This window comes from Tympanuchus pallidicinctus, unplaced genomic scaffold (assembly GCF_026119805.1).
Source record: "Tympanuchus pallidicinctus isolate F22 unplaced genomic scaffold, pur_lepc_1.0 scaffold16, whole genome shotgun sequence".
In the NCBI taxonomy this organism is placed as follows: Eukaryota; Metazoa; Chordata; class Aves; order Galliformes; family Phasianidae; genus Tympanuchus; species Tympanuchus pallidicinctus.
In genome coordinates, this window is record NW_026294679.1 from 674401 (window position 1) to 701565 (window position 27165).

General features: G+C 44.4%; 1 protein-coding gene across 3 annotated transcripts; it reads right to left on the minus strand.

The window, feature by feature from the left end:
* Window positions 1–672: 672 nt before the first annotated feature.
* PPP2R2D (protein phosphatase 2 regulatory subunit Bdelta) lies at window positions 673–26928 on the minus strand. 3 transcript variants are annotated; one of them, XM_052677055.1, is made up of 10 exons: window positions 26789–26928; window positions 26537–26623; window positions 14865–14962; window positions 11849–12014; window positions 10364–10476; window positions 7743–7920; window positions 6692–6856; window positions 4865–5034; window positions 4690–4781; window positions 673–2806 (listed from the first exon to the last, which is right to left on the minus strand). In XM_052677055.1, the coding sequence occupies exons 1-10, from the start codon at window positions 26793–26795 to the stop codon at window positions 2527–2529; spliced, it is 1356 nt and encodes a 451-aa protein (XP_052533015.1). In that variant the 5' UTR covers window positions 26796–26928; the 3' UTR covers window positions 673–2526. The 3 variants fall into 3 exon arrangements, with proteins under 3 accessions (XP_052533015.1, XP_052533017.1, XP_052533016.1); XM_052677057.1 differs by lacking the exons at window positions 10364–10476; window positions 11849–12014; window positions 14865–14962; window positions 26789–26928 and having other exon boundaries at window positions 26537–26555; XM_052677056.1 differs by lacking the exons at window positions 10364–10476; window positions 14865–14962; window positions 26537–26623; window positions 26789–26928 and having other exon boundaries at window positions 11849–11991.
* Window positions 26929–27165: the final 237 nt, after the last annotated feature.

The window sequence follows — 27165 nt, forward strand, 5'->3', positions numbered from 1 at the left end:
ACAGAAGGCAGCAGCACTCAGCGCGCAGAGCTCAGGGCACAGCTTTGGGCCAGGCTCTGTGCAGGGGCTCCCAGTGCAGCTCCTGCCACATCCCACAGCTATCAGTGCTGTTTTTGTTAAGCCCTTTTCACCCAGGCCCTAAGTAACAGAGCACCAAGGATTCACCACGTCGAAACGAGCAGTTGTTTACAGCAGCCTTCAATCATCTGACCCACAATTCATGCACAGCCCATTCCTCTTGTTCCGTTTATCCCCCCAGAACCAGCCGAGGACAGAAGTTATTTCATTTCAGGACACATCTGCAAAGCTGTGGATTCGTACATCGCTTGAAGCTGCCTGTGTGCGCTGGGACCTTTCACACACCAGCCTCAAACTCTGCACACAGCGCCAAGGCAGCAGCCTCGTTTTTAAGCAGATGAATCATCAGAGGCTACTTAACTGACAGAGGTACGAAATAAGACTTCATCATATCCTCTTTATACTGACATTCCACTTACAGCTGCTGAAAAAACAGATCAGAAATAGACAGCACAAAAGTATCCACTGTGTGCAGACGGCCAGGCACGGGCCCAGCCTGCAGGTCGCACACAGCACAGGGCTCAGTTGGTTAGCACAGCCAACCATCTCACAAAAGGAAGAAAAAGCTGTTGAAATACACAGAGCACATCCAGGTAAACATTTAAAATTTATTAAACTTTTTGGTCAAAATAATTGAACAAGTATGTACAATCCCATTGTATTAGCTCTATTATGCATTTCAGGAACAAGGTCAAATTGAACCCTTTCATGACCCAGCAGTTCCATAGTTCAAGATTTGCAAATAGTGTCACAACCAATATACAGTAGAAGGTTTTTTCTTTTTTTTTTTCTTTTTTTTTTTCTGTTTTAATTTAAACTTTATTTGCAGAACCTCAAAGTTAGCCGTACTTACTAGCTTACCGTGAACAAGAGTGGCACTCTATGGACAATAATTGAGGGTAAGAACAGACACTCTCACGTTTGCATACGCGGATCTGATTCAGTAATCATAACACACCTTCATTCCAATACAAGCGGAGTGTAAACCACACTTCTTGTGTTTGCTCTGGGAAGCTGAAGGGATCTCTGAGAACATTGAACTTGCAGGCACGTTTCCCAGAGCGCGACGCCCAGCCGCCTGGCACTACCAGGTGTGCTGACCAGCTTCGGGAGCAATGTCTCACCCAGTTAGCTCAGGGTGAAGAAGAGGTTGATGCATTTTAGGCCCCTTTGGAACAAAAAGAAGTACCTAAGGCTTTAAAAACCAAAACAACTAGCAAGAACAGTTATAACATAGTAACACCAGCTAGCAGCCTCAGTATTTTCTGACAGCCCGATGTCAGAACGTACTAAAATGTATTAAGCTGTGTTGCTGCTTGGCATAATCAAGAAACTTTTTATTGCTGGTTTCGACTGCAATGTGGAATACAAGATATTATGCCAAACATTTAAAATAAAGTGTATCTTCATGACAAGTACTAAAAAGGTTAAAAAACATAATGCACATAAGGTATGTCTCTACCTAACATTGAGAGGCATCAGATGAACTTAGATTTTTTTATCTTCAAAGAAGAAAATTTGTTTTCCCTTCTGTGCAAGGTGGTCGCTTTCTATTAAGGCTGCAGACTTCTTTACGCTGACCTCTTCCATCTCCTACTCTGTATACAAAAGCTGTTTTACAAGAAAACCAGTGCAACTTAAACTAAATGACACTTCCAAGGAAACTCGAAATCTAGAATTCGAAATACTACACAAAAAAGTTTGTATTAGTCTGCTAGAAATCAGTGTGTTGGGACAAACGTCGTGAAAAAGCCATCCTGATGGGCAGACCTGACAATCTCAGTACATGCAATAAAAAAAAAAATAAAAAAGACTGAATACATACCTTCAGATTTAAAAACACTTGTTTTAGTTTGTTATTTTATTAAGTGGTTTACACCAGAAGGTGTGGCAATAGATACAACTGGTGAGTAAATACCCATGGAAACCTGTCTAGCAACCCAACTCAAGACCTACCTAAGTGCTCCAAGGTAAAAACACCTAAGCCTAGATACAGGCCAGAGGAGGAATGTTTACAGGCATTAAGCACAATATATGTCTTGAAAGGCCCAAATATTACAGCAGAGAAAGAGCGCAGAAGATAGAAATTACGTTTCTATGACTTTTTCGTTTTCTTCTTGGGTGTTAAATTTTTGGTCTATAAACTGGAAAGGAAGGCTCAGACTTCAATAAATACATTTGTTTTGAGTATTGGCCCGATTGAGCACTGTCCATCAGCTCTGCCTCCAGAGGGTTTCCCTCAGAAAACTGCAACTGACGCTCCCTACCCTCGGCGAAGGCAGAACCGCACCGTGAAAGCAAAAACCAGGCCAGATCCTCTCCTTTACCTAAAGGGAAGTAAGTGCATCAATGTTCTTCACTGGTAGGACAACAAGGCCTTCTCTTTTACAGATAAACAGCTGAGCTTAACTATGCAAGAAGACAATTCTGTCCTCAGGTCAGTCACCTTTAGTTAATTTTGTCCTGGAATATATACAAATTATTGGTGGCAGCTACAGCGATGATGTTCTCCACGGGGTGCCACGCTGTATGAAGAATCTTCTTGTTGAAGTCCAGACTGTCAACATTTATCTCATCTTTCTTCCTTTTACCACCCGTACACACTTTGCGTGGCTTCAGGATGGCACGAGGCTTGCTGCTCTCCCTGGACGCCTCCAAGGTGACGTCCCGCCGCGTGCTGCGGTCAAACATCCTGAAGAAGTTGTTGTACGAGCCGGTCATGATAGCGCTGCCGGGAACAGACAGGAAACGTCAGGCTCCCAGCAGGGCAGCTCGCTCCCTGCCTTCCTCTCCAAGGCAGCCCTGGCCCTTGTTCATCGCAATGGAAGCAAAGCAGCTCTTCCTATTCCTACTGCATCCCTCCACCCTTCAGCACCAGGAGCGACAGAGGAAGCACATGCACTGCAAGCTACTTAATTTCAGACTGTCACAAGAGCCTTCCTCTGCACTGCGCTCACCTTCATTACTAATTACCAAAAGTTATTCTGAAGCAATAGCATTAACCCCTCATGTGCGTCTCTGATGCAGCTCTTCAGGAACTCTGCATAAAATACTGAATTCGTTTTTAAAAACACCTAACTTTCAATTACCAGCTTGCTTGTAGTCTCAAGAAACACGCTTGAAACTGAAGGTAAGCAGCTCATTTTTTTCTGTGTTAAACACTGATCTCTAGCACTTGAAATAGGAAAAGCTGCCACCCCACACAGAAAAGCTGCCTGCACTCCTGCATGTTGTTTAAGATCTCAGTCACCTTAGCATAACACTGTCAGCTTATTTATCAACACAACTGTCTTCATGGTATTCCAAAATCAACGAGTAAGAGCAGGATGAGATGCTATTAACAGAAAATACATCAGACTGCATGAAGGAATGCAAAGAGGGTTTTTTCCTTTTTCAATGGGAGGCAAGCAGAGACTGGGTGAAATTACTTGAAAAATGCAGGAACAAGCATTAGGTTCTTGGCATTTTAGTTCAGTGAGAAACACCATTTCTTCTATGCATTTTCCACTAAATATTGGAAATGCAGGGTTTTTTTGGTAGGCCATTTGATGTATTTTTCTCTCCCCCTGAATAACTCAAAGCCACTTGCAAGTGGATATTGACAGCAATGTTCTATTCAATCTATTCAATGTTCAATTCAATGTTCTAATGTTCTATTTACTTAGAAAATTAATTCCTAAGTGGTGTGCAGCTTTCCATGCACTGTCTACAGGACTCCAATGGCAATGTAGGTTGGTTTTATTTCCTTCACTGATGCCCATACACACAGAGCACCAAGTCTGACTTCTGTGGCCACTGCTCCCTCAGAAATTACATGGTGGATGTTTCAGTATTAGGCCCAAGCTTGCTTCCAAGCACGGCTCCTGTTACTACCAAACTAAAACAGGTACATCTTCTCACTGAGCAGCTTGAAAGCACTTCAGAGAAGGACACAGGTTGGTAGGAACATAAAAAGCTCATCTGCTGCCAATGTTTCTTAGCAGACAAATCACCATTAGAGGCGTTTCAGAAACACACAATCTTGCAATAAAAAGAAGAATCCCAAAGGCGAGCCAACAAAAAGCATCCAGATTTGCCATGCTCCTACCCACGGCTACTGAAAGCATTTGAGAACGTAGCCAGCGACAGGAAGCGTGCACAAGAAGTGCTTTGGTATTTGATGACAATGCTTCCACAATTTGCAGGCAAGATAAGCATTCCTGCTCTCTGTAACAGTTTGATCTTCTTTAGCCTACAGAAAATACTGAAAGATGTTTTAATTTGGAAAATAATGCGTGGATGTTCTTGCAAATGCTTGGAAAATAAAGCAAGGCTTGAACTGACCAGTTTTGACTGTACTGACAAACACAAACTTATTCCTGCAACTGGAGGATGAAAGATTGAAGTCTTCGGGGGAAATACAAAACCACCACCACAACCACCACCAAAAGCAATCAGAAAAAGCAACCAAAAACCAACCCCACTGCAAAAGACACACCGTCACCCCTTCCCCACCAAGGGCTGACCTGAATGTCACTCACTGATCCTTACAGCTGAGCACCACTCACTGCTCTGAGGACAAAACTACATTTCTAAGCTGAGAGAAAAGCAACCCAAATCAGGACAACTCACCCATCAGAACCGTTCCAGCAGCACTCAAATTTGTCAAAGATGCAGTCATTTTCATACAGGGAACAAAGCTTGCTTCGAAGGTACTCATGAACCTTTTTGAAATATTTAGGTTGATGTTAGAGATTTAAAGAAGAAAAAACAAGAGATGATATTTAAGAAAAGTTGAACATCATACTTGATATGTCTCTACAGGCCTGTTCTCCATATTGAGATCCCAGACTTTGACAGACAGGTAGTCCCTTGTCATCATGTAGCGCCCGCTGTGGCTGAATTTTACATCAGATATTGATGATATTATTTCTGAAAAAAATGATCTGCTGCTAGGATCTTCAGGTTCTTCAAAAACTGCAGACAGAAGACAATCACAAATGAAACCAACACCAAGTTCTACAGCTTCCAGCATTTCCCAGAACTTCAACAACAAGCCAAGGAACTAGCTTCTTTTACCACATGTTACTGTTAAGTTACTTTCTAAATGGTCTCTTTGAAATAACGTTACAACGTCTGGCACCTGCCTGATGACCATCTCCAGCATTCCCAACTGGAGATGAATTCCCAACGTTGGGATGAATCCAGAAAAAAAGTTAAAAGCAAAACAACAGAAAAACCTCACAAAACCAACCGAAACACAGCTGTGGTGCAGTAAAAATACTGCAACTGAGCTACAAGCTCTGCTGAAGAACAGACCTGCATGCATGACCCAAGTGTTCTGGGCTGTTATACAACAAGCTTTATCTAAATCTGAGTTGTACAACTACTGAGAGGAAATAATGGTATCTACACTCAAAATGCAGCAGGTTTCAGGAAGCAACAAAAGAAATGCGACTTAAACTTCAGGACACAAGCTATCCAGCATTATTTTTTCCATTTTTGAATAGATCATTTTAACAGGATATTGTTCAGTTAAAAAAAAAAAGTGCCAGCATGTTTTAATGCAGCACTAAGGCAAACAGATGAGTTGGCATAGCATTCTACACGGCACACTGCAGAACTATTTCCTTTCTCCAGTAAATCCTTATCTTCACTGCAGAAAGCTTACCTGCAAGGATCAGTAAGGTAGGACAGCCCATGAAAAGCAATGCTAATAGACAGTGGTAATAACCAATGCTAATAAACTCCCCCTGCTACAGTACTGAAGCAGAAGCAAGGGGCTGGGAGCTAAGCACCAACAACGCTCATTCTGACCTCAACAGAAAAGCCTTCCTCACCTGCCAGGCTTACGTGTGTCAGCAAACTAAAAACCATTCACCTGTCATCCTTGGAAACTCACCTTCAAACTCAGTGCATATTTTTAATATCTTCTACCCTATATGCTGCAAATCACAGAATCACAGAATCACCGGGTTGGAAGGGACCTCAAGGATCATGTAGTTCCAACCCCCTGCCCAGCAGGGCCACCAAACACACACATTCAGATCAGGCTGCCCAGGACCCCGTCCAACCTGGCCTTGAACACGGCCAAGGACGGGGCATCCACAACCTCCCTGGGCAGCCCGTTCCAGGGCCTAACTACTCTCCTTGTGAAGAACTTCCCCCTAACATCCAACCTCAATCTTCCCTCCTTCAACTTGGATCCATTTCCCCTAGTCCTGCTGTTGTCAGCCCTGTCACAAAGTGAATGGATCAGCAGCAGCAGCCCAGTTACAAAGGTGAATAAGCTGCCCTGAACTGGCATTCAATAAGCAGATACCTTTGAGAAGCACCAAGACTGAGTCTGGACAGAAGACAGGTCTCACTGGTGCCAAAAGCACTCGTTCCCATCAGTTTATGATGCAAAATGGGTAAACGGGAGCAGAGTCAGATGGTCAATTGGCTCATGCTCCACTTCAGCTTGCTGATGGCCTAGAACAAGACAATTAAAACGTTCCATTCTACAAAACTACCACTCCTTACCTCACGTGGTCTTTGCTGACAGGCCGAACTCGCTTAGATTACGTGTAAGGGCCCACCTACACCTTCTATCTGAGCAAGAAACCCCAAAGGGAAGAGCAGAGCTGCTTACATTTGGAATGCCTGTCGCAGAGGGCTGAGGAGCGCATGTCGCAGAGCCGAATGGTGCCTTTGCTGCTGCTGTACACAAACACGTGGCAGTGGTGGGGGTGGAACTCTGCAGCCGTGATCACCTCAGTCAGCTCCTCCATGTTGGCAGGCTTAATATCTACAATATCTGGGGAGGTTCTGGTAAAGGCATGCAACGTCTCACACCTGAATCATTTCTAATACGTAGCATCTTAAAAGATGTTAAAGATGCAGCAGAGACAACTGGGGCAAATAATTGCTGCTACTGTCAGCAACCTACAGAGTGGCTTTTTATTAACAGAACAATTTTTAAAAGGAAAAGAAAGAGGAATAAGAGGCTGCCCAACAACGAAACTAGCCTCCACACCCCAGCATCAGCACCCAAGACGACCTGAACTCACACAGACTAAATGAAGCTCACAGATGGAAGTTTAAGCTTCGTCTCAAACCTCCTTTTCAACAAATCTCATTGAACACTGTACTTTAATTACTCAAACAAAGCCTTAGAAAACTTGTTTATCATTTTTTTAATACATAACATCTCTGTAACACCAGTTTTGTTGCAGATTTGCCAATATAGGACGAACTATTGCAGTTATGGTCCAGCCTGCTAAAAGATCCAGAAATTATTTCTACAGTTAGCAATACCATTTGGTATGGAAAAGTAACTGTTTTCAAGAGAAATGTTATTTTAGACAGTTTAGAGAACCTAAGCTTTGGAAAGAAGTATCTACTTCTCAAGTCTTTTTGCTCATATTTGAAGTATAGGCTAAACTCAATAAATAAAGGGTGCTTCCAAAATTCAAACCATCTATGGAATTCCTGCTGGCAGTTTTCCAATGAAAGAATGCTTGCACTTGAAGATGACTGAGGCCATTCTGCAAGCTGCTTGCACTACATTAAACCTCCACGTTTTTAAATCCTGTACTTTAATCCTTGGATTCAAACTCTACTATAATTAGTAAAATTAAGATAATTCTCTTCAGCAACTTACGTGTGCACAAGTGTTCACAGAAGATTTTAAAAAAGGATACTAAAACTTCTATCTGTGATTTCTAAATGCCATAGGTTAATTCTTAGGTCATCTGCTGAAAGGTACGTTTCATGATCACTATTTACTGAAATAGAGTTTATATGGTAAGTATGTGCATTTGCAAATATCCTTCTGGGACTTGCTTCTACCATTAGGTCCATGGGTTTCAGTATTGGCACCTGAAACATAAAAGAACAGTCAACTTGGGCACAACATTGATTTCTGATTCAAAATATGTTAATTACTTGCACCCCACCTATTTCTGTTTTAATTTACTGACATCCTCCCCCTGGTTCTCCAGTAGGAATATCAATTCCTACAGTAAATTCCTACACCCACCCCACACCGTGAAGTTAACAACCTGGGGTTGCAGCCCCGTGGGCTGTGAGATGTGCAACAGAACAGTAACACCAAGAGCAGAACTTAGATTTCCTGTTTTGTAAAAATCAATTAAGTTCTAAACACCTTTCAACCTGTGGAACAAGAATTGTACTAAAACAGGCCATGAATGCAGACCTGTCCCTCTGCCTTCCACAGAAGTTACCTGGCACAAACAGGAGCTCTGTACTTCACCCATCAGGGCAGTGGTGCACGTTTATAATGAAGGCCATCACTGAAACAAGTGCTTAAAAGTGACCACTGTATCTTAAGGACTGCTCAGGTGCTTGGGAACAGAAGCTTACAAAGGAAATGCCCAAGGGCATTGAGCAGCCAGTGCCACTTCAGGATCAGAAACGCTCTGTTGCCACAACTAGTTGATATAAAACATAAGTTTATCACAGGTAAGGGGATCGAGCTTCTCTCTGGCTCCTTCAGCAGCCTGCGCTGCCACTGATCAGCATGCAAACAGGTTAAGGTTGCCTGGGGCTGCCTTGTGCTTTTGCAGGACTGTGAGTACTGGAACATTACCTTACGTCACTCAACCAAGAAGTTACAGCACTGGTTCAGGTAATTTCTCTTCCTTCAACAAGAAACAAATCAAACCAAAAGCGCTGTAGTTGTTTTCACTATATCTGTATCTCAGTCTGCTTAGATCATAAATGGTCGTTATCAAAATTAACTCCTTGCTGCTCACTAGGCAATCATTCTAACTGACCACGAGTGTCCTGGCCCTTCAGTTGTGAAACCAAGAATGCTTTACTGTGAATCAGCAGGACCTGTGCTAGAAATGACTGCATCTGCACACAGGATGCAGCTCCTAAGTGCTGCCTCTCCTACTGGTGCACCTCATTAGCAACACACGGAGGTGCTTCTGTAATGAGGAATGGAAACAATCCCTCTAAGAGGCCAAGGTACCCCCGCTCCAGATCTCCAAGCTGGTCATTCCAACACGGAGCTGTAGCTCTCTGGGAGGTTTTCCTCCTTCCGACCATCTCTTCTCACATCGTTCATTCCATCACGTTTTCTTCTGAGATGCCAAATGTGTGGTTTGCTGGAAGGTTTGCTGCCTTCTTCTCCCAAAAAGGCAACAGAACTAGGAAGATAACTTTTAAAGGAGAGGTTCTTGCTTTTTCTTGCTCTCCCTCATTCAGCCTGACGATTCCTAAATACACTGTGCATTTAAAACAGACACCAATGTACTCATTGAGCAATGCAGCCAACAGAACTGCCCCAGCTGTGCTCTGGACTTTCTGTGCTCCTACATAGGTTGTCTACTTCTACATAAATGCAGGGCTGGAGAAGCCCAAATTTCATCTCTACTTACTTCCAGCCAAGGCATTTTATAATTGGTTTACTTGGCTTTAGACATCTTAGTTGGAACACTCCATCACAGTGGCCCAAACAGGCTAAAAGATACTTCCCAAAAGGAGTGGGTAATCCTTCCCAGCGTGTGAATACCTGCATCTTCACTTCATCAGTTTAAGAAAAGGAAGAAAAGAAAAACAAAAAACCAACACAAAACCACAACAGTACGGATCCTAAAGGTGCCAAGAGAGGCAGCAGAGAGCCTTGGCTCCATTCCTACTTCTAGCAACAACAGCAGAGATCGAAAATCCCCTGCCCCTGTACAACTGCTTTTCCTGAGCTCCTGCTTTAAATGGCCTCACATCTGGAGCACCAGCCTTGCCGTCACATCACCATGAAACTGGAACAACACCAAGGCTGCAGAAGCATTCATGAGGCTTTCCAACTGCCCCTGACCTCTAGCTAAAACACCTGCACATTACCCAGCACCCTGCTTAAATATATCAGTCCTGCTCTTGAAATAAAAAGCCATTATGAATATGAGCACAATATGAACATTAAGTTATCAACACAAAGGCGCTCTTCCTAAACTCACAATGGCACACGCCTTAAGCCAAACAGAAGACCCTCACCTGCCAGTTTCACAGGGAACTGCCAATAAATCTCTTTTTCTACACCTGAATTTCCCTGAGTTGGATAATTGCAGTCTCCAAGATGATATTTTAATTTGAGGATTTTAGATTTCAAGTCTATTTAAAGTACAGTAAGTTTCCAAAACAGGAAGAAAAACAAAACAAGAATCAACCTACTGCAAGGAAACATCGTAGTTACGGACCAAAATATTTCTATCTTCACATTTCAGTTGACAACCTTGGAAATATAAAGGCAAAGAAGTACATGCAAAAAGATATTTGAAGTCAAAGAGCAGAAACATACCCGTAGTGCTGTGATTTTGAAAGGATCCCTAAGTCTTCCATCTTCATCTTTTAAATTATAACCTTCGGCTCTTTTATCCCTTTCACTTATTTTCCATAATTTAATAGTTTTATCTAAAAATCAACAAAAATTCACATCCTTGAGAACGAATCAAATTCCAAAATTAAATCCCCAAGGCTGGGGCTGAGCAGAGCGTGTTACCCATCTCTCTACATTTCTACTGCTTGCAACAGAAAGGACCCCACTGGAGTCCTTCAAACAGTGTAACACAAAATACAGAGCTCTCAGCACAGATGTGAAGAGCTCTGCCTTTGGCTACATTAGTTAGCAGAATTAGTGCATTAAAAAAAAAGAAGCATGCACTTACGGGGCGTGAATGGGAAATACACCAAAGGACCAGTAAAAAGAAGGGAAAGGATCAGCAGGTTTCATTTTAACTCTAATGTAATATTCAGTTTAACAAAACCCACAGGTCTCTGCCTGACCAAGGCAGCAGACAGCTTAGCATCCAGCTATGCCTCTTTGCAACCTGATCACCACAGCTCGCTGTGAGCCCCTAAGTGATTTTAAGCAGACAAACGCTAAGGAAAGAAAACAATCATTTCAGATGACACAGTTGAAAGGCTGCTTTGAGTCTAGCAAGACTTAGATCAAAGCAGATTAACTTAATTTCCCAGTCCAGTAGACAGAAGTCGTTCCTGCTTTGAAGTTTTGTATAGCAGCACTATGTAAGAGCATTTAAGAACGAGGCTAAAGGAGATCCAAAACCTCAGGAACAGGTGCATGTGTCAACAAAAGCCAGGTGTGGTTTCTTCATGCCCAGCTCTGCTCTCGATTTACAACTTGCTCCACAAATGCATCAGAATGAAACATCCTAATGATCGTGGCACTGATCATCTCAGTAACACGTGTAAGCACTAATCCAATAATGGAAGAAAAAAATAAAGGGAATGAAAATTGCACAAATGTGCTGCTCAGTGACTGCTGACATTTAAGCCATCAGCTGCTCAAAAGCACACGTGATGTTTTGGAACCAGAGAGGCAAGAAGAGTATTGAAACCACAGCGTTTCAATTTCAATTTCTATTATTCAAAATTGATCTGGCATCATCAAAAATTGAATTTCAAAATTAGGATGATCAGGTTAAGACACATTCAGACTTTTGCTATGGTTCTGCATACTGGCAGCCCCATTATAGAGAACCCATGCTAAAAAGCAGAGCAGCAGGGTGTGCAAACTGATGGCATGGGCAGCACAGCCCAGAACACAGCTGTGCAATGACGTCTGCTCTGTTGCTGCTAGGTTACCTCATTTTGTAAATCACTAATTGACAGGGTATTATAAGCAAAACAGTGCTGCACACAACTGGAGAAGACAAGAGAACCACCCCAAAACACTCCAGAAAAACCCCACAAGTGGATCATTGGTGAGACAAAGTTCAAGTGACAGCAGTAAGGACTTTTTGCAAAAATAAAGTGTTCTTACCATTCGTAGACAGCAGGAAATGAGCAGCATTCTGTTGTGGTAACCACCTAATTTTATTAATTTTTTCCTCGATTTCTAGACTTTTCAAGTAGTCAAACTCAGGTTCATGACTCTGGAAGGTACTGTAAACATTATATTCTCCCCTAGAATGAGGACGGCTTTTGTTCTGTAAGGAAACATAATATTTCTTGAAGCTGATGTTACCCAGTTCATGAGGAGTTGTACATACAGAGTAAGCACTACAAACTGTCCATGAGAAAGTAACCTTGTTACAGTGGTCTTGCTGAATTTGGTACATTTACTGTACAATGTCTGCCATCATTACGTGCAGGCTTCCTGTTTAAAACCATGCCTTTCAATGTACGTATTTGTCGAGTCATTTGAGAGCACCTGGAAGAGGCATCTGCCTGCACTGCTGCTCCCAGGCACCTTCAACACAACTGGAGCAGAAATCAGTCACATCCTACATCCTAAGCCACAGAAGCCAGGCGTTTATTTTCTGCACCTCACCAAACTCGTTCCCCTAATTAACACAATATGGACATGGTGCAGGGTTTTCAGACTGGCAAAGAAATGTTGGAGGATGCAGTACATGGTGTAATTAGGTATGATTTTATGCAAACATGACTACACGAAGTTACTCTGTCACATAAGCGTTAGATCTAGCTCCTCTGTGGCTCATTTTAAGATGTGCTGCATCCAGGAGTGCCATCAAGGCTTATCATTAAGCTTTGACAACATTTTTCATTATAAAAATCCACAGGCTGAAATGTCAGTATTTTCACCTCAGGCTGCACATCACAACTCAGCACAGAGTTGTAAGTGCTCAAAAATATCTTCCCCTCACAGAGCCAGGGGACAACTCTGCACCATCCTCATTTGTAGGTGCAGTACCAAGGAACAGAGACCAAAGTCACGAGTATCTGTGGGTACATCCTATCAGATTTGAGAAGCTGTTGTGGGGCTCTTTAAATAAGTCAGCATCAGATAGAGATTCCTGTTTGGATTTCACTTGAAGAGCTGCAGAGCCCCGAACTTCTGACAATACAAACTCCCAAAACACAAAGAGAAATCACTCACGTTAGAGGAAGCAACTCACTTGTTCCCAAAGGCAGCTAAGAAATCAATTGCCCAGGAGAAGTCTGCAAAGGCAACCTTCGTGGTCTGATGCTCCCTTCCATTTCCATGCTCCACCGTGCAACTTTCAGAAGGTTTTCAGTTGTTTTTTTTTCTCCCTCCCCCTCAATATCTAACAAGTATGAAGTTAGTTAATTCTGAGACCCGATTTTTCTCCCTGTCATTTAACTTTCATGCACGTTAGATAGGATCCTCTCTACTTTTAGTTATCTCCATTACTTACCCAACCACCCATGTCTTGGTCAGGCTGTCCTGTCTGGTACAAGGCACTGGTCTCACTATGTGTGAGTAACATCAACCAAGTGTGTGAGTAACATCAGTTTCTTGGAACTGATGTAATGCCCTGTGAGTTCAGGGCACAATGCCCAACATTTCAGCCTGCATTCCCAACATGAAGCCTATGTGAAATCTCACAACTATCTTCAGTTGTTATTACACAGGCAAAAAAACTACATGGTTTAAAAAAAACAGTTGTGAAATTGCATTAAGTTTGCAGCATTATATACTTATTTGGTTTAGATCTGCCCTCCTCCTCTCCAGGAATTGTGCAGTCTTGTACTGGCAAGAGAATGAATGGAGTGTCACGGCCATCTCCTCCCTGCAGCCCACGTTCTCCCCAACATTGCTGTGTGAGAAGTGTGCCTGGTGTAATGCTAAGAGGAAATGATGTGACAGCTGGGTTCTGACTTACAGCACAACTGAGCACAAAACCAACAACAGTTCCCCTCCAAACAAGTGTCAAAAAGATAGAGATCCTGAGCAGGTGGCCACTCCTTGACCATGGTCTCTGTGCCTTACTTAAGTCTATCCAGCAGACTAAATGATAGATGAGCAATGAGCCATCCAGGTGTAGCAGTGTAACATTTCAGCAGCTTTTTCAGCAATAGGATTTTCATTTCACCACCTCTCAAAACCCTACAGTCAAACTGACGAACCGCCCTTGATACAATGCTTTATGAACAGTATCACAGTCAGGATGAAACATGAAATATGGACCGTTCATTAATTAAGCATTATTCAAATCATACAATGAAAAGTGGAAGCACCTCGAGGTCAGTACACTTTGTGCACAAACTGAATCAAAACTCCACCATTCCAGCATTTCTGAAGCAGGAAAATGCTCAAATTCTCCTCAGCTCTCCCAAGCAGGGGATAAACACACTGCTTGGTGGTGGAATGCTGATGTAAGATTTCTATGAGACACGACAGGGCATGAAAGCTGTTTGGCAGCAAAGGCTTCATTTGTCAGGATCCAGCACACATTTCCAGTGCAAGCCTTTTCGCAGGATGTGAATAGCCTGGTAAATACCTGCATTGGTGAATGGTCAGAGCACAGCATCAGCACACCAGCGAGCAGCGCTGCACCGCTGCCTGAAGACATGCAGCCAGGAGGGAGGGCTCTTCCAACCTCAGGACCAGAAATGCCCACATCTTCCCACTGACACCAGATGCTTAATTCTTTAAATTTGAACTCTCACATCCTGAGGTCCTTGAAGCTTAACATGTACTTTTTCCTTACCAGCTCATTTTCTTATATTAATCTCAAAAGAAATAGAACGCATCTTAGATCAACCTACATGTAAGGCTCAGGAGAATGCCCAATGGCAACTCAACATTTACAGCGGAGAATAACAGTTACATATGAGGAATTCACTGTATTTTTGGGGTGGTTTTTTTTTCCAAAGCAGTGAGGGGCTGAAACCACCACCAAGCTGACCTCCCAAATTCAGCACGGGGTAGACAGACAGATAGATGGCTGACATTGGGTTTCCTGAGCAACCCATCCAGTCACATAACCCTTGCAGCATGAGCAGATGAAGTGAGATGTGCAACACAAGAGCAGTGTAGTAACAGCACTTTTGTTTTTCATGTCACTGACCTCTTGTTCCCTTTGAAATATAACCACTCTGCCACCTTTGTCTCCTGTTGCAAGAAGATCACCAGAGTAATTAAATTCAACTGTTGAAATAATATCAGCTGTAAACAGAACAGAAATAAAATAGCACTGTAATGTGTAAAGCAAATCAAGATGTTTCAAGACTCGAAAACAAAACAAAATTACAATTTGCATTAACGCAGCAGCCCAAATAATTTATTTACATCATTAGCATCCAGAAATTGTTTCAAACCCCATCAAAATCTTAAATATTCATTTACTGTTTAAAACATTCTCTCATTTCTCCATGTTCTGAGCTTGAGAGCCTTCAATCACAAGAGAGGCAGCTTTTAAGAACCCAGGCTGTATTCGACCCATCTCCAGTTAGCACAGGCACACATAAGGGAGCTGTGCCTGCACAGAGCTTCCCAAAGTGAGACCTGTGCCCAAAGTGGTCCAGCTGCAGCATCAGCTCAGAGCAGCACTGCAGCTTACACTGGTCAAAGCCATGCCCTTCCCCGAGCTCACCACTGATGCACTTTGTTCAGGAGCCAAAGGAAAAATATAACAAAAAAAAAAACCTCTGCCAATTAACCCTACTGAACCAACATCAGCATTTATACAACAAACAAGAGGCAAAGATGACAGCAGCTGAAGGAACAGACAGCAAAAGAAAGGACTGCAGGATCTCCAGGTGAGAGTGCCTTAAGCTCCCTTAGAACCAAACCTGAGAAAGCAAGCAGTATTTACCACTTCAGGCCACAACCTCTGAAGGAGGCAGTAAATGAATAACTGCCATTAAAGGACCTCTAATGGACCTACAGACATCTGTCACAGGTTTTAGGCATACAGGAACAGCAACAAAAGCTGCTCACCATAAGGACAGTACATGAGCACCGGAGCCGTGCTGGTGCTCACCAGCCATGTAAGAGCTCTGTAACATTATGCAGGTACAAAAAACAGTAAGACTTGAAATATCTGCTGCCAATCAGTTCAGAGTTGCACTCGGAGACTGATGGAAACCACATCCCTGCATTGATTCTGGTGTGCCAACTTTTAAGTTCCTTAGAATAATGCCCACCCTTATGAGGAAGGTGACTAGGAAATCTGATCAGTTTTCTCAGCTTATCATTCATATTTCTGCTTTAATTAACAGATCCTAGAGACAGGTTGTTTTTCTAGTGCACAGAGATCTTTGTTTACTTGCTTTGAAAACAGCAAGACATGATCTTTCTACAGGTTTATTCCAGCCTTCAAAAAAATCACTCTACTACCTTGCTCCAGATATGCCTACTTTCCTATATTCACCTTTAAAACATTAAGATTTGATTTTGGTTAGAGCCTGTATGGTGGCTAATGCCATGTCCTCGGCCCCAAAACAAGAGAACAAAGCCCACACAGCCATACTTCACGCCCCAGTTTCCCTCAATTCATCTTGCTACCCTTGACAAAACTGATTATAAAGCTATTTCTGAGCAGTCTCCCTATAACAACTTCTCCACTCGGGATCCTCACCTGCCGTGTGCGGCCTGGATGTGAGCTGGCGGTCACTAACAAGCCTGCAGAGCAGCCAGAGCTCTTTGCTAACCTGGCCCTGCACCGATGGCCAATGCCTGATACGTGGCCATTCACCTTCCTACCAGACTGCACTGAAATGAAGCCTTAAACAATCTGTCCCCTGAATTTAGAGCAATAAATAATTTCAGAAAACAGCATACAGCTCAAGGTTTATTAGCACTGCCTGACCTTACCTCAGAAGCTGCCTCACGATTGCAAGCTCCTAGTAGCACCTATTGATAAACACTTAAGATATGCACACACACCAGTGAATATACGTGCAATACACACATATGCACAGCCTAGACCTTATTTAGTAGCACAATATGTTCAATTCAAAAGTGACTTATTGCTGTGAAGTGCATCATAAAGATGTACTCTGTCATATCATACCCACACGCCGGGCACAGCAGTAACAATTCACATGCACTTCTCAGCACTAAAACAGGGACTGAAACACCTGGAATTCAAACAATCAAACAGAATCTGTCAATTCACACACACACAGTCTCTCTCTGTTCCTCTCCTTGAAGGGAAGAGGACTCACTATGGGCACCCAGAGCCTTGCCAGTCTGCTGGCCCTGCCCTCCCTGCACTGCACACCTCCCCGCCAGCCCCGGCTCCAGTTAGTCACCATAATGCACACGTTACCTTGTGTCACTGTAATTCTTTAATTCACTTTGTCACCACTCCAACAAGGCCATGCTGACAGCCTGATGCACCACTTTCCTTTCCCAAAGCTTGCCACCTTTTCAGATGCACCACGTAGTGCAGCAGGCTGCACACAGCTGGGCCACGCTCAGCTCTCTGGTCATTTGGAACTTCTCTCTTTCTTGAGAAGAAAACAACCTTAAGCAAGGCCCTTCCATAACGACGAGCATCATGGATGCACATGGCAATTATGAAAATATTTTGAAGTCAACCTATTCTTCCTGCATGAAAACTGGGGGGAAATGATGGGCACAAAGATGCTGATTCAATGTCAAAACAAAACAAAACACAACAAACAACTCAAAATTCACAATCCAACAAACCCCAAACCAACAAAAACCCACAAACAAAAGACTCCTCTTCGCATACGTTGCTAATATTACCATTGGCCACTAATGCTGATCCATGTTAATTATTTCCACAATTACATGTTTGCTTCACACCCAATGGATGTTTGATTGTCTGAATGTATAAATTACAAGCTATTACAGGCTGGTTGGCTGTGAGGCTTTCTAGTTACAAATACCAAATATCACAACACAGCAAAGAGCTCTGCGCTAAGATGGCAAAGCCAGCACGTGCTGAACCAGCTGCAAGCGTAGTCCTAAACTCTACACCAAGACTGACAGCAGTGCAGAATAGCAATGCCATGGCATTTTCAGCACTCTAAAGTAGCCCTAAAGTAACACTGCACTGCTACAGCACCTGAAAGCCATTCTAGCACAGATTGCTTTTACCCTTTCAGACATCTACCCTAGCAGAAACAAATCACAGAATGGTCTGGGTTGCACAGGAGCACAGTGCTCATCCAGTTCCAACCCCTGCTGTGTGCAGGTCACCAACCAGCAGCCCAGGCTGCCCAGAGCCACATCCAGCCTGGCCTTGAATGCCTGCAGGGATGGGGCATCCACAGCCTCCTTGGGCAACCTGTTCCAAGCACTCCTTAACACATCCAATTACTTCAAAATTGTGCAAAACACTTTTCTTTATGGTTTCGGAAAAGAAATAAACTACCCTTAGCTTCTCCCATGTATACTATCAAGGGGCATTCTAAGCTGCTTGCTCAAAATACACTGTGCACTATTTTTTTACTATAACATGCATAACAAGTCAACAAAATTAGTCTGACAGCAATTGTTTGCTTGATGTGTTACCTATCCCAATGTAACCTTGAGTTCCTTTACATTAAGCACCGTGGAAACATGATGAAACAAACTGGAACAGTGTGGCTTTTGGTAAAGGACAAGGAGAAGAGGGTAAACCAGACAGCTCAGACAACGACCATGCCAGTGCAGAATGCCACATTATGGCAAACTGGGAAATTAGTCTGAAACCTTAAATCCTCACTGAAACAGTATGGAACAAATCTACTGCAAAGATGCTTGACAAACACAAGGGGAGGAGCAAAGCTGTGAGCCATGAAGAAAAGCAAGATGTGCAGCTTTACCAGGACATCTGTCCAGCAAAACTTCCTCACACCATGACAAACTAACGTTTGCTTTCACTTCTGGGAAGAAGTTCTAACTTAGCTACGGTCTGCAGAGCAGGAAACTCCCAGTTGTTTCCAAAGCCAGGACGTTAAAAGGAGTGTGGAGTGAGAACTGCTGGCAACTGCAGTCTGATTCTGTCAAATCCTCACATCTAAAAGCACTGAGCACTTCCATGGGGGCTGCACGACCTCCAAACATGCTGGAAGGCTAAAAATACCCCTCTATAATAACACAGTGGGAACCGTTCTCAGTGGATCAGGTGACTGTATCACAGGCCTTAACAGAAGCTCCAAACTTCAGTATAAATGCTCCACGCCTTTTACCTTCACCGCTTAAAATTGACTTCTATCACAACCCCCTGCCTTAAGTCTGCTGTAATTCTATAAAATTAGGCCTCCAAATCTTGGGCTGCTACACAGGGAGCGAAGGTGGATGGGATGTCAGAGGGCAGCTTTTGTTACACTTCTGAGAGGAGAGCAAGCTTGGGCTCACAAACTAATTTAATCCTACAAAGGAATCACACTGTGTATTTCCGACACCGATACCAACGCCTGGGCTGTTTAGACATCTAAACTAGATGTCTAAAATTAGCCACCCTTCTCTAAGCTGGCTGCACAGTGCTGCTCCTGTTAAAAACAGAAAACTTCTACTGCTCCTAAAACTGAAAACCAAGACAGATAGGTTATAGTCTGTGGTACATGGACGGCTGTACAGCAGGAGACCTTGCTTGGCACTAATGCTAGTGAGGCACAAGCAGCATCAACTTCTCCCATTCTTAAAAGCTATTCAAAGACTCTTGGCAAAATCCTGCTCCTGGCACTTAAAGGACAATCACAGAATCATAGTGTGGTGTAGGCTGGAGAGGACCTTAGAGTCACCCACTTCCAACCCCCGGCCACGGCAGGGCTGCCAGCCACTGCACCAGGCTCCCAGAGCCACATCCAGCCTGGCCTGATTGCCTCCAGGATGGGGCACCCACAACTTCTCTGGGCAACCTGTTAAAGCCACCCTGTGTCCTGCCACTATCAGACCATGGAAAAAGTCCCTCTCCCTCTTGTTTATATGCTCCCTTCAAGGCCACAACGAGGTCTCACCAGTGCCTTCTCTTCTCCAAGCTAAACAATCCCAGTTCCCTCAACCTTTCTTCATAGGACAGATGCTCCAGCCCTCTGATCATCTTTGTGGTCTTCTCTGGTCCTGCTCCAACAGCTCCACATCCCTCCTGTACCAAAGCCTTGGAAAAGTACTTCAGATAGGGCCTCAGAAGGAAGTGAAACAGTTCTATTTTCAGTCATCACCTAAAAAGGAGGCTGATTCACTTTCTAAGGGATCTTAATCATTATTTTTTGGGAAAATTTAAGTAACAGCTTCAAATTCAACAAAGAGAGTGACAGAAATGGCAGCAGATCTGCATCCTGTCCTCCTCCTCCTGAAAAATGTTATACTACAAATCCTTGTCCACGATCTGTTCTGAGATCCAAAGAATCAACTGTTGTAAGGGACTGCAGCACTGAAAAGGCTCAGGCTCCAAGAGGAAGTGACTGGACCTGGACCAAAGCCAGACAGCTGGCATGAACCATAAAGGAGATTGTAAGAGGAAACGAAACATAGGCAGAACACTTCTGTGCTTGAAATCAAGACCAAGGTGACAAACCTGCTGCTGCCCCTGGGCCCATTATTCCAGAGAGCCTTCAGTGCAACAGCTGAAGGGAGTTGCTGGAGACATCACATGGCCTCTCACAGCTGATGGGAATGAAATGGAGAGCACAGAAGGGGATAAGTACAGGCTACGTGCTCCTAAACAACTTGGAATCAGAGGGTGGGATGTCCCAGTGATGTGCTGAACTGTAAAAGGAGCAGAAAGAGCAGGAATTTCTTTTGCAACAGGCAGTGACAACACACCGAGATACAACTGCTGAAAGATACAGCCAGCCAGGGCTAGGCTGAGAGCAGCTACACGAAGAATTAAGCAGATCAGCACAGGAAGCAAAACGCATGGAGATGCACCAGAGGGAACAATAATTAAATGGGAAAAAAAAAAAGAGTGAACGTAGACACTAGTGCTCGTTAAACTGTTACAAAAAATAGAAAACAAAATTCTATCTGAACTTAACAAGTTACAGGTGCACAGTGCCTTACAAGCGTAAGGATAACCAGTTTTTCACCTTCAGATGGTTACAGGTATCCCAAAGGAAAAGCACAGATCTGCCAGCAAGGCTCTAACCAGCCTGTCCTCCATCTGCTGAGGCAGCCAAGCGCCAGCAGAGCTTTGGCCGCTGCAGGTTTCTGGTCACTGGCTTCTACCCTCAGCATCACCTCTTTCTGCCTGTACCTTTAACTGATTTGCTTCTGGCTGCATAAAAATCCTTCATGCTACGGCTGTAAGAAAAGTCAGTGAAAAAGACTGCTATCACTGAGCAGTTAGGACGGCCCAGGACTGGTACAGCTGTTATTGTAATGCCTGAGTTCTCATAACATGTTTGCCAGTGCTGTTCCTTAGTTTAGGATTTGATAGAAATCAGATCTCTCTCTCTGAATTACATGGGAAGCCTTGCAGCTATCGACACTCATTTGAAATACACGGAGTTACTAAAAATAACCCATGTTTCACAATATGCTGTTTTTAGGCTCTGTGTTCAGACTTTCACTTCTGCGATTGATTTGAGAGCACACAGAAGTGAGATGCATTGGGGTCAGCACAACACCACAGGGCTGGCACTGTTTTGCTCACACCGAGTTTCTTCCAGCTTACTCTGTGCCATCCTCCTGTGCCCACCAGGCTTAACCACTTTTTTTTTTGGTAATTAACAACTTGCAAAATGGCTTGAATTGCCCTTACATAGCAAGCAGAATTTCACTTAGTTCACAGGCAGTCTCCTTTCTGAACTAATTTACATCATTGAACGGATGATCAAGAGCATGAGCAGGGCACCCAGGCTGCTGCAGTGGCTTGGCAGCAAGCAGTCTGTAGCTTCTTGTCAGTGAACCTGGCTGCCAATGGACACTGCTGGTCAGAGCTGGGTTACGGTGCGTGTGGTCGCCTCCAAGAGAGCACAAAGCAAGGGTGAAGCAGCAGCACGATCAAGCTGGAGTAAAGCTGAAGTTCAGTAAGATGGAAGTGAACTTTACCCTTGTGCTTGCCACGGCCTACTGTGCCTTTTCTTACAAAGGAATGAAAGCTCATGCAGACACACGTATATGCCTGCAGCATGAGACAAATTTTGATAACACAGTAAAGGTAAGAGTCAGATTCATCATTAAACACATTAGTTGGCAGGACAGATTCTCTTTTCCACACACACACAAAGCATTACTTGACGAGATCACTTTAATGAAGACTGAAGATTGAACGGAACATATTTTTTCCATTATTTTTATTTCTTCAATATCGTTATTCACTTGCAAATCTAGGCACCCTCACTACAAGCAGTCACACTGCAAAGCCTGTGAGAGAGAAGTGAATGATTCAGGTAAGTGGGAGGCTCCAGAAGTTCTGTGACGTGCCGTTTCTCACACAACACCTCAGCACATTCATTACTTACACAACAAGACAGTGCAACTGACTTTCTGGTGGCTTAATGCCTCGTGTTTATGGTTGGTTGATAGAGCTGGAATTCAAAAGAGTGCTTATTATTAAATAGTACTGTCTGATAACAACATTTTTAAGGAACAGTGTATTGTGGAATAAAGAGAGAAGATAAATTCTTGGTCCCTGGGCTGTATGAAAGAACAGAAGTGTTCCACCCGACACGCTCAGACTGCCTTCTCCAGAAGAAACTGCTCTATTGTAAGGGCTCAGGTCAGAACTGGCAACAAAAGTGTTGAGCGTGGACAGAGAAAATAAACAAACAACCCACCACCAAAGCACTTCCCAAAGCTGATTTCAGGTAACTGCATACAGAGCACCCTGCACAACACAGCAAGGGGGAAAGGACAAAACCTTTGGTGTGCACAGTGCTCAGTGCAGTGCTTCTGGGAGCAGACACACAGCAAAGCAGAGAGGACCAAGGCAAGAGCACTACAGTGTGCCAGTGCAAACCAGGCAGAAGTGCTTAATGCCCTGGGCAGAGCAGAAGGGCAGGCATGGGAAGCTGCCTCTGCACCTCATGGCAAAACATCTTTTCAAGGAAAAAAAAAAACCAACCTAAGAACACACAAACAGCTGAAACAGAGCCAACTTCCTGCCCCGTTCCAGCAGTAAGTGACCTCCTCCGGCAGAAGCAATTATTTAGGATTAAAGGAAACAATACAGATGGCTTAATGACAACTCCCTATTGGATTTTCCAGTTCTTACAGAAAATGGGCCTTAGAGATAATAACCAAATTTGTCATTTATTCTGTACAATTTTATTCAGATGTCAATCAGATGAAGCTCTTCTGGAATATATAAAAAATGAAGTGCAAAATCGCTGGAGTTAGCTTTACAAACATCAACAGCAGGCCAGTTAAACTCCTGGACATTTTAAAACCATCATCTGCGAAGACAACTGAAGACCAAGACTGTTCTGAGCACACTCCCATCAGGACTCGAGAGCTGTGCCTGAGCTCTGCAACGAGACTCAGGAGAAGCACAGCATGTGCTGAAGGCAGGGTAAAAAGCAATGTCAGTTGCTACCCGGGTCATTTCAAACCAGCGTTTTTAATTTGATCTTTAGATGCAGATATGAAAGTTTTCAGTGAGCAGAAAATCCTGGCATACATTACTTTGTTGTACTGGAAGTCAATGGTGATTCTTAGGTCAAACGACAACTTTTGTTTTTCGGAAGAACTGGAGTTCTGCTCATGTGAAATACCCTGTAAAGGTTCATCCCCAGGTTAATAACAGAGCTCCAGTCCATTGCAAAAGGGCACTGCGTACAGCATTTATCTGCACAACTCAGTGCTATGCTCAGCTCCTTCCAATGAGATTTCCAGTAGAACAGAACAGATGAAGACTTCAGCTAATGAGACTCCAACAGGAAGGCATGAGCACTGCTCCCTGTGAGCAGCTGCACCTCAATGCTGCCTACATCGAAAAGCAGGAATACACACACATCTTACCTGCCCCAAACTAAAGTGGCATTTACAGAAGGAGAGAGCTCCTCACAACCCAGAAAACCATACAGACTGATCCGGGGGGATGAAGAGGGGCAGGAGCTGAAAGCAAAACTCCAAGAAATCCCAGTGCCGATAACAGGAAACCCAAGGCCTCCACAGCACACAGGTTCCCATTCCGTCACAGACACTTCAAGTGCTTGCAGCCTTTCACCAGCACAGGTCAATTAGGAAGACTTACAGTGACACTATAAATATGTGTGTATACATATATATATACACTCTGCTAATTACATCCAGAAGCAGCCACTACTTATATGCTGCACATCTGTCCCAATGGAATTTGGGAATATCTGAGCATTGTTTAAATAATCATTTCATATTTTGCTTAACAAAAAAAAGCAAAAAACCAACCCAAGTCCCCAAATCCACCCACAGTATTCCTGAGCATGCAGAACAAATTACACCCTGACATCTCAAAATCAGTTAGGCCTCGACTAGCATAAAATAAATACCTGAAGCCTACATTAAGAAAGCTGATTTCTACCACAAGAGGAAACCCAAGATGACAAAGTCCCACAGGCAGTCAGTATGGCTTTACAGCCACATGTTGTTACACTAACAGCCAGGTCACAAATGCAGTTTTAGACTCTTCTCTTCACCAGAAAGACTGCGTGGCCACCCCCAGCACCAACCCCTCACTTCAGAATCTGCTTTTGATCCAACCCTCCTTCCAGAATCAAATCAAACTTTCCTACTTCAGAAAATTCATATTTCCAAACCCTGTATGTTTTCCTGATCTCTCCATATGCCCTATCTGACCATTTCAAACACTGCTCTCCTACTGCATTTACACAGAGCACTGCACAGATTTCAGAGATCACTCACTAAAGAAACTGCTTCCATACACAGAAGGCATAGGAGAATGATTTTCTACACTAATGACTTAGAAAAAAAAATCTTGTGAATGGAGATGGCACAGCACAGCAAAGTGCCATCCCAGTACTTTCATTAAGGCAATACATTTGAGACAACTCTTGAGTATAAAATGCATTCTAGAATTGCACTTCAGAACGAAGCAAGATTCTAGTTAAGTTGCTTGACTATCAGGCACCTGAATTTCTACTACTGAATGAGCTGTTTGCAAGAACAGCTTGCAAAGAAGCCTGCATTTACTGCATCAGACAGCTGCTTCATGCTGTTACGTTCAGATCTCCTTCACAGAAATAACTTTCCACAAAATGGGGCAGAATGACAAAAGAAGTTGAGTTTCCCCATCACAAACACTTCCACAGAACTCACAGTGGTTACGTGCAGTGCTTGCAGTGAGGCTATCCCAGGTCAGCCAGAGCACACCCAATGCATTCAGATGTGAGTTTGGTAAAAGACGCTAGAAAAAAATGAGTAATTAATAGGTATCCCTATAGCTGTGACGAACTATTTAGCAATTGAATTCAATGCTCAAACTCAATTGTCTTCAGTCAAATTCAAGCAATTATTAGCGAATAAACTGCACGCTGCACTTAATTCCAATTTCAGGACAAAATCCAACACGAAACTAAACCAGAGCACAACACAAAATATGGACTTTAAGCCACAAAATCTTTATGTAGTTCTCATATTCCAGTTGGAAAACAGAACCGACACCAATTCTGATAAAAACAGATGAGCATTAGCATCCCTACTCGCTCTCTGCACTTCCAGTCACTCAAAACAGAGCTCTCTCTTCTTACGAAGAGCTCAGCCTTGGTGAGATGTCTCATCGCTAACGTTCAGTTCCTCTTTGAAGAATCCTGTTATGCATTTAAATAATTAACTGGGTTTAAGGCATCCTGGTATTTCAAAACCCAGAGCTCTTCAGCTCTGCACAAACTCGCGCTGCTCAGTTGCAGGCTGGGAAGCAAGGTGCTCAGAGCTGCTTCACTCAACAGAAAGAAGTGACTTTTAGTTGCACAGATTGATGCTAAGAAAATCGAGACCCATTCGGGAAGTTTGTAAAAGCCACTCAGAGTACATTTTGAAAAGAACTCAGGGAACTTTAGAGTGATACTACATGGTGAAAGTAGGCTTAGTACAACAAAAACAACTGCCTGACCGTGAGCTCCTTGAGCAGCTTAAGCCTATCCCTCCCAGAGCTGCTATTTGAATGGAATGCCCAAACAAGTGGCATGATAACAAAAACATTGTCTGCTTTATTGCCCTGTAGCAGACAGTAAGAGAAAACATTTACTGCACTCGGAAGACTCTGAAGCCAAAGAAGACAACACTTTGGGACTGCAAGCTTTCCACTTAATACACACATTTCAATGCACGCAGTAACAGTCATAATAACAGCCCAGAATGATGTTTCACGCACCTTACACACCCTTTTCAGAAAAGGGAGCGTCTCCAACCACAGCAGTTCCAACAGAGAAAATTTAGGGGGGAAAAAAGGAAACCACAGAAACAACAACCAACACTTTCCCACTGAACCTCAGCAACACCTCACATTGTTTCCACACAACGCTCCTTGAGCACAGAAGGCTTTTTATTTCTTCCTCGTCACCAGCCACGCTTTGCACAGGTCTGGGAGCCACCAGGCCGGGTCCTTTCCTCTCTTCTTTTCCTCTCCTCCTCTCTTTTCCTCTCCTTTCCACCTGTGCTGGGGCTGCCTGGCGGGCAGAGACACGGCCGCAGGCGGCAGGGAGCAGCAGCTCCGCTCGACGATCCCGCTGTGAGCGCAGAGCCGCACGGCCCCGCCGCTCCTCCCGGCCCCACCTGCGGTTCCGCCCGCCCCGGTTCTCCCGTTCCCCGACGCACAGCGGACGCCGCCCCGCCCGCCCCGCCATGCCGCGCCGTTCCGCAGCACGGAGCGCTCCGCCGGCCGCGCCGCCGCTTCCTCACCTTCCGCCACGTCCTCGTCCACGGCTCCCTTCACCTGCGAGAAGCACCACTGGAAGTCGTTGCCGTTACCGCCGCCTCCTGCCACCCCTGCGGAGGGAAAGGAGCGCGCCGTGAGGAGACGGCGGCGGCCCGCCCGGCACCGGCACCGGGCCTCGCCCCGCGCCGCCCCCCTCGGCGCCGGAGCGCTGCCCCCCCCCGCCCCCGGAGCCCGGCCCGGCCCGCGGCACGGAGCCCGCCCGGGATCCGCCTCACCTGCCATGTCGCGCGGTGGCGGCGGGGGAGGCGCCGTCCGGGAGCGGGCGGGAACGAACCGCCACAGCGAGCTGCCGCCGCGGGAGGGCTCGCGGTTTCAAAATGGCGCCCATTGCCGGTCGGCCTCAGCCGGTGACGTCAGCAGCCGGCTGGCCTCGGGGAGGAGCGGCGGGAGGAGGAGCGGAGGGCGGGGAGGAGGAGGATATCCATATCCATATCCATATCCATATCCATATCCATATCCATATCCATATCCTTCAGTATCTTTAGTGCTGACCCAGATGAGGGCATTGAGCGCGCCCTCGGTAAGTTTGCGGGTGACACCAAGTAGGCTGGAAGTGTGGATCTGCCTGGGGGCAGCGAGGCCCTACAGAGGG

Bases quoted from the DNA above. Each gene is read 5' to 3' on its own strand.
- PPP2R2D (XM_052677055.1), bottom strand. The intron at 14,963-26,536 runs GTGAGGAAGCGG...TTCTGTTTACAG, and splicing joins GGACGAGGACGTGGCGGAAG to CTGATATTATTTCAACAGTT. The intron at 6,857-7,742 runs GTATCCTTTTTT...GAACCTCCCCAG, and splicing joins AATCACAGATAGAAGTTTTA to ATATTGTAGATATTAAGCCT.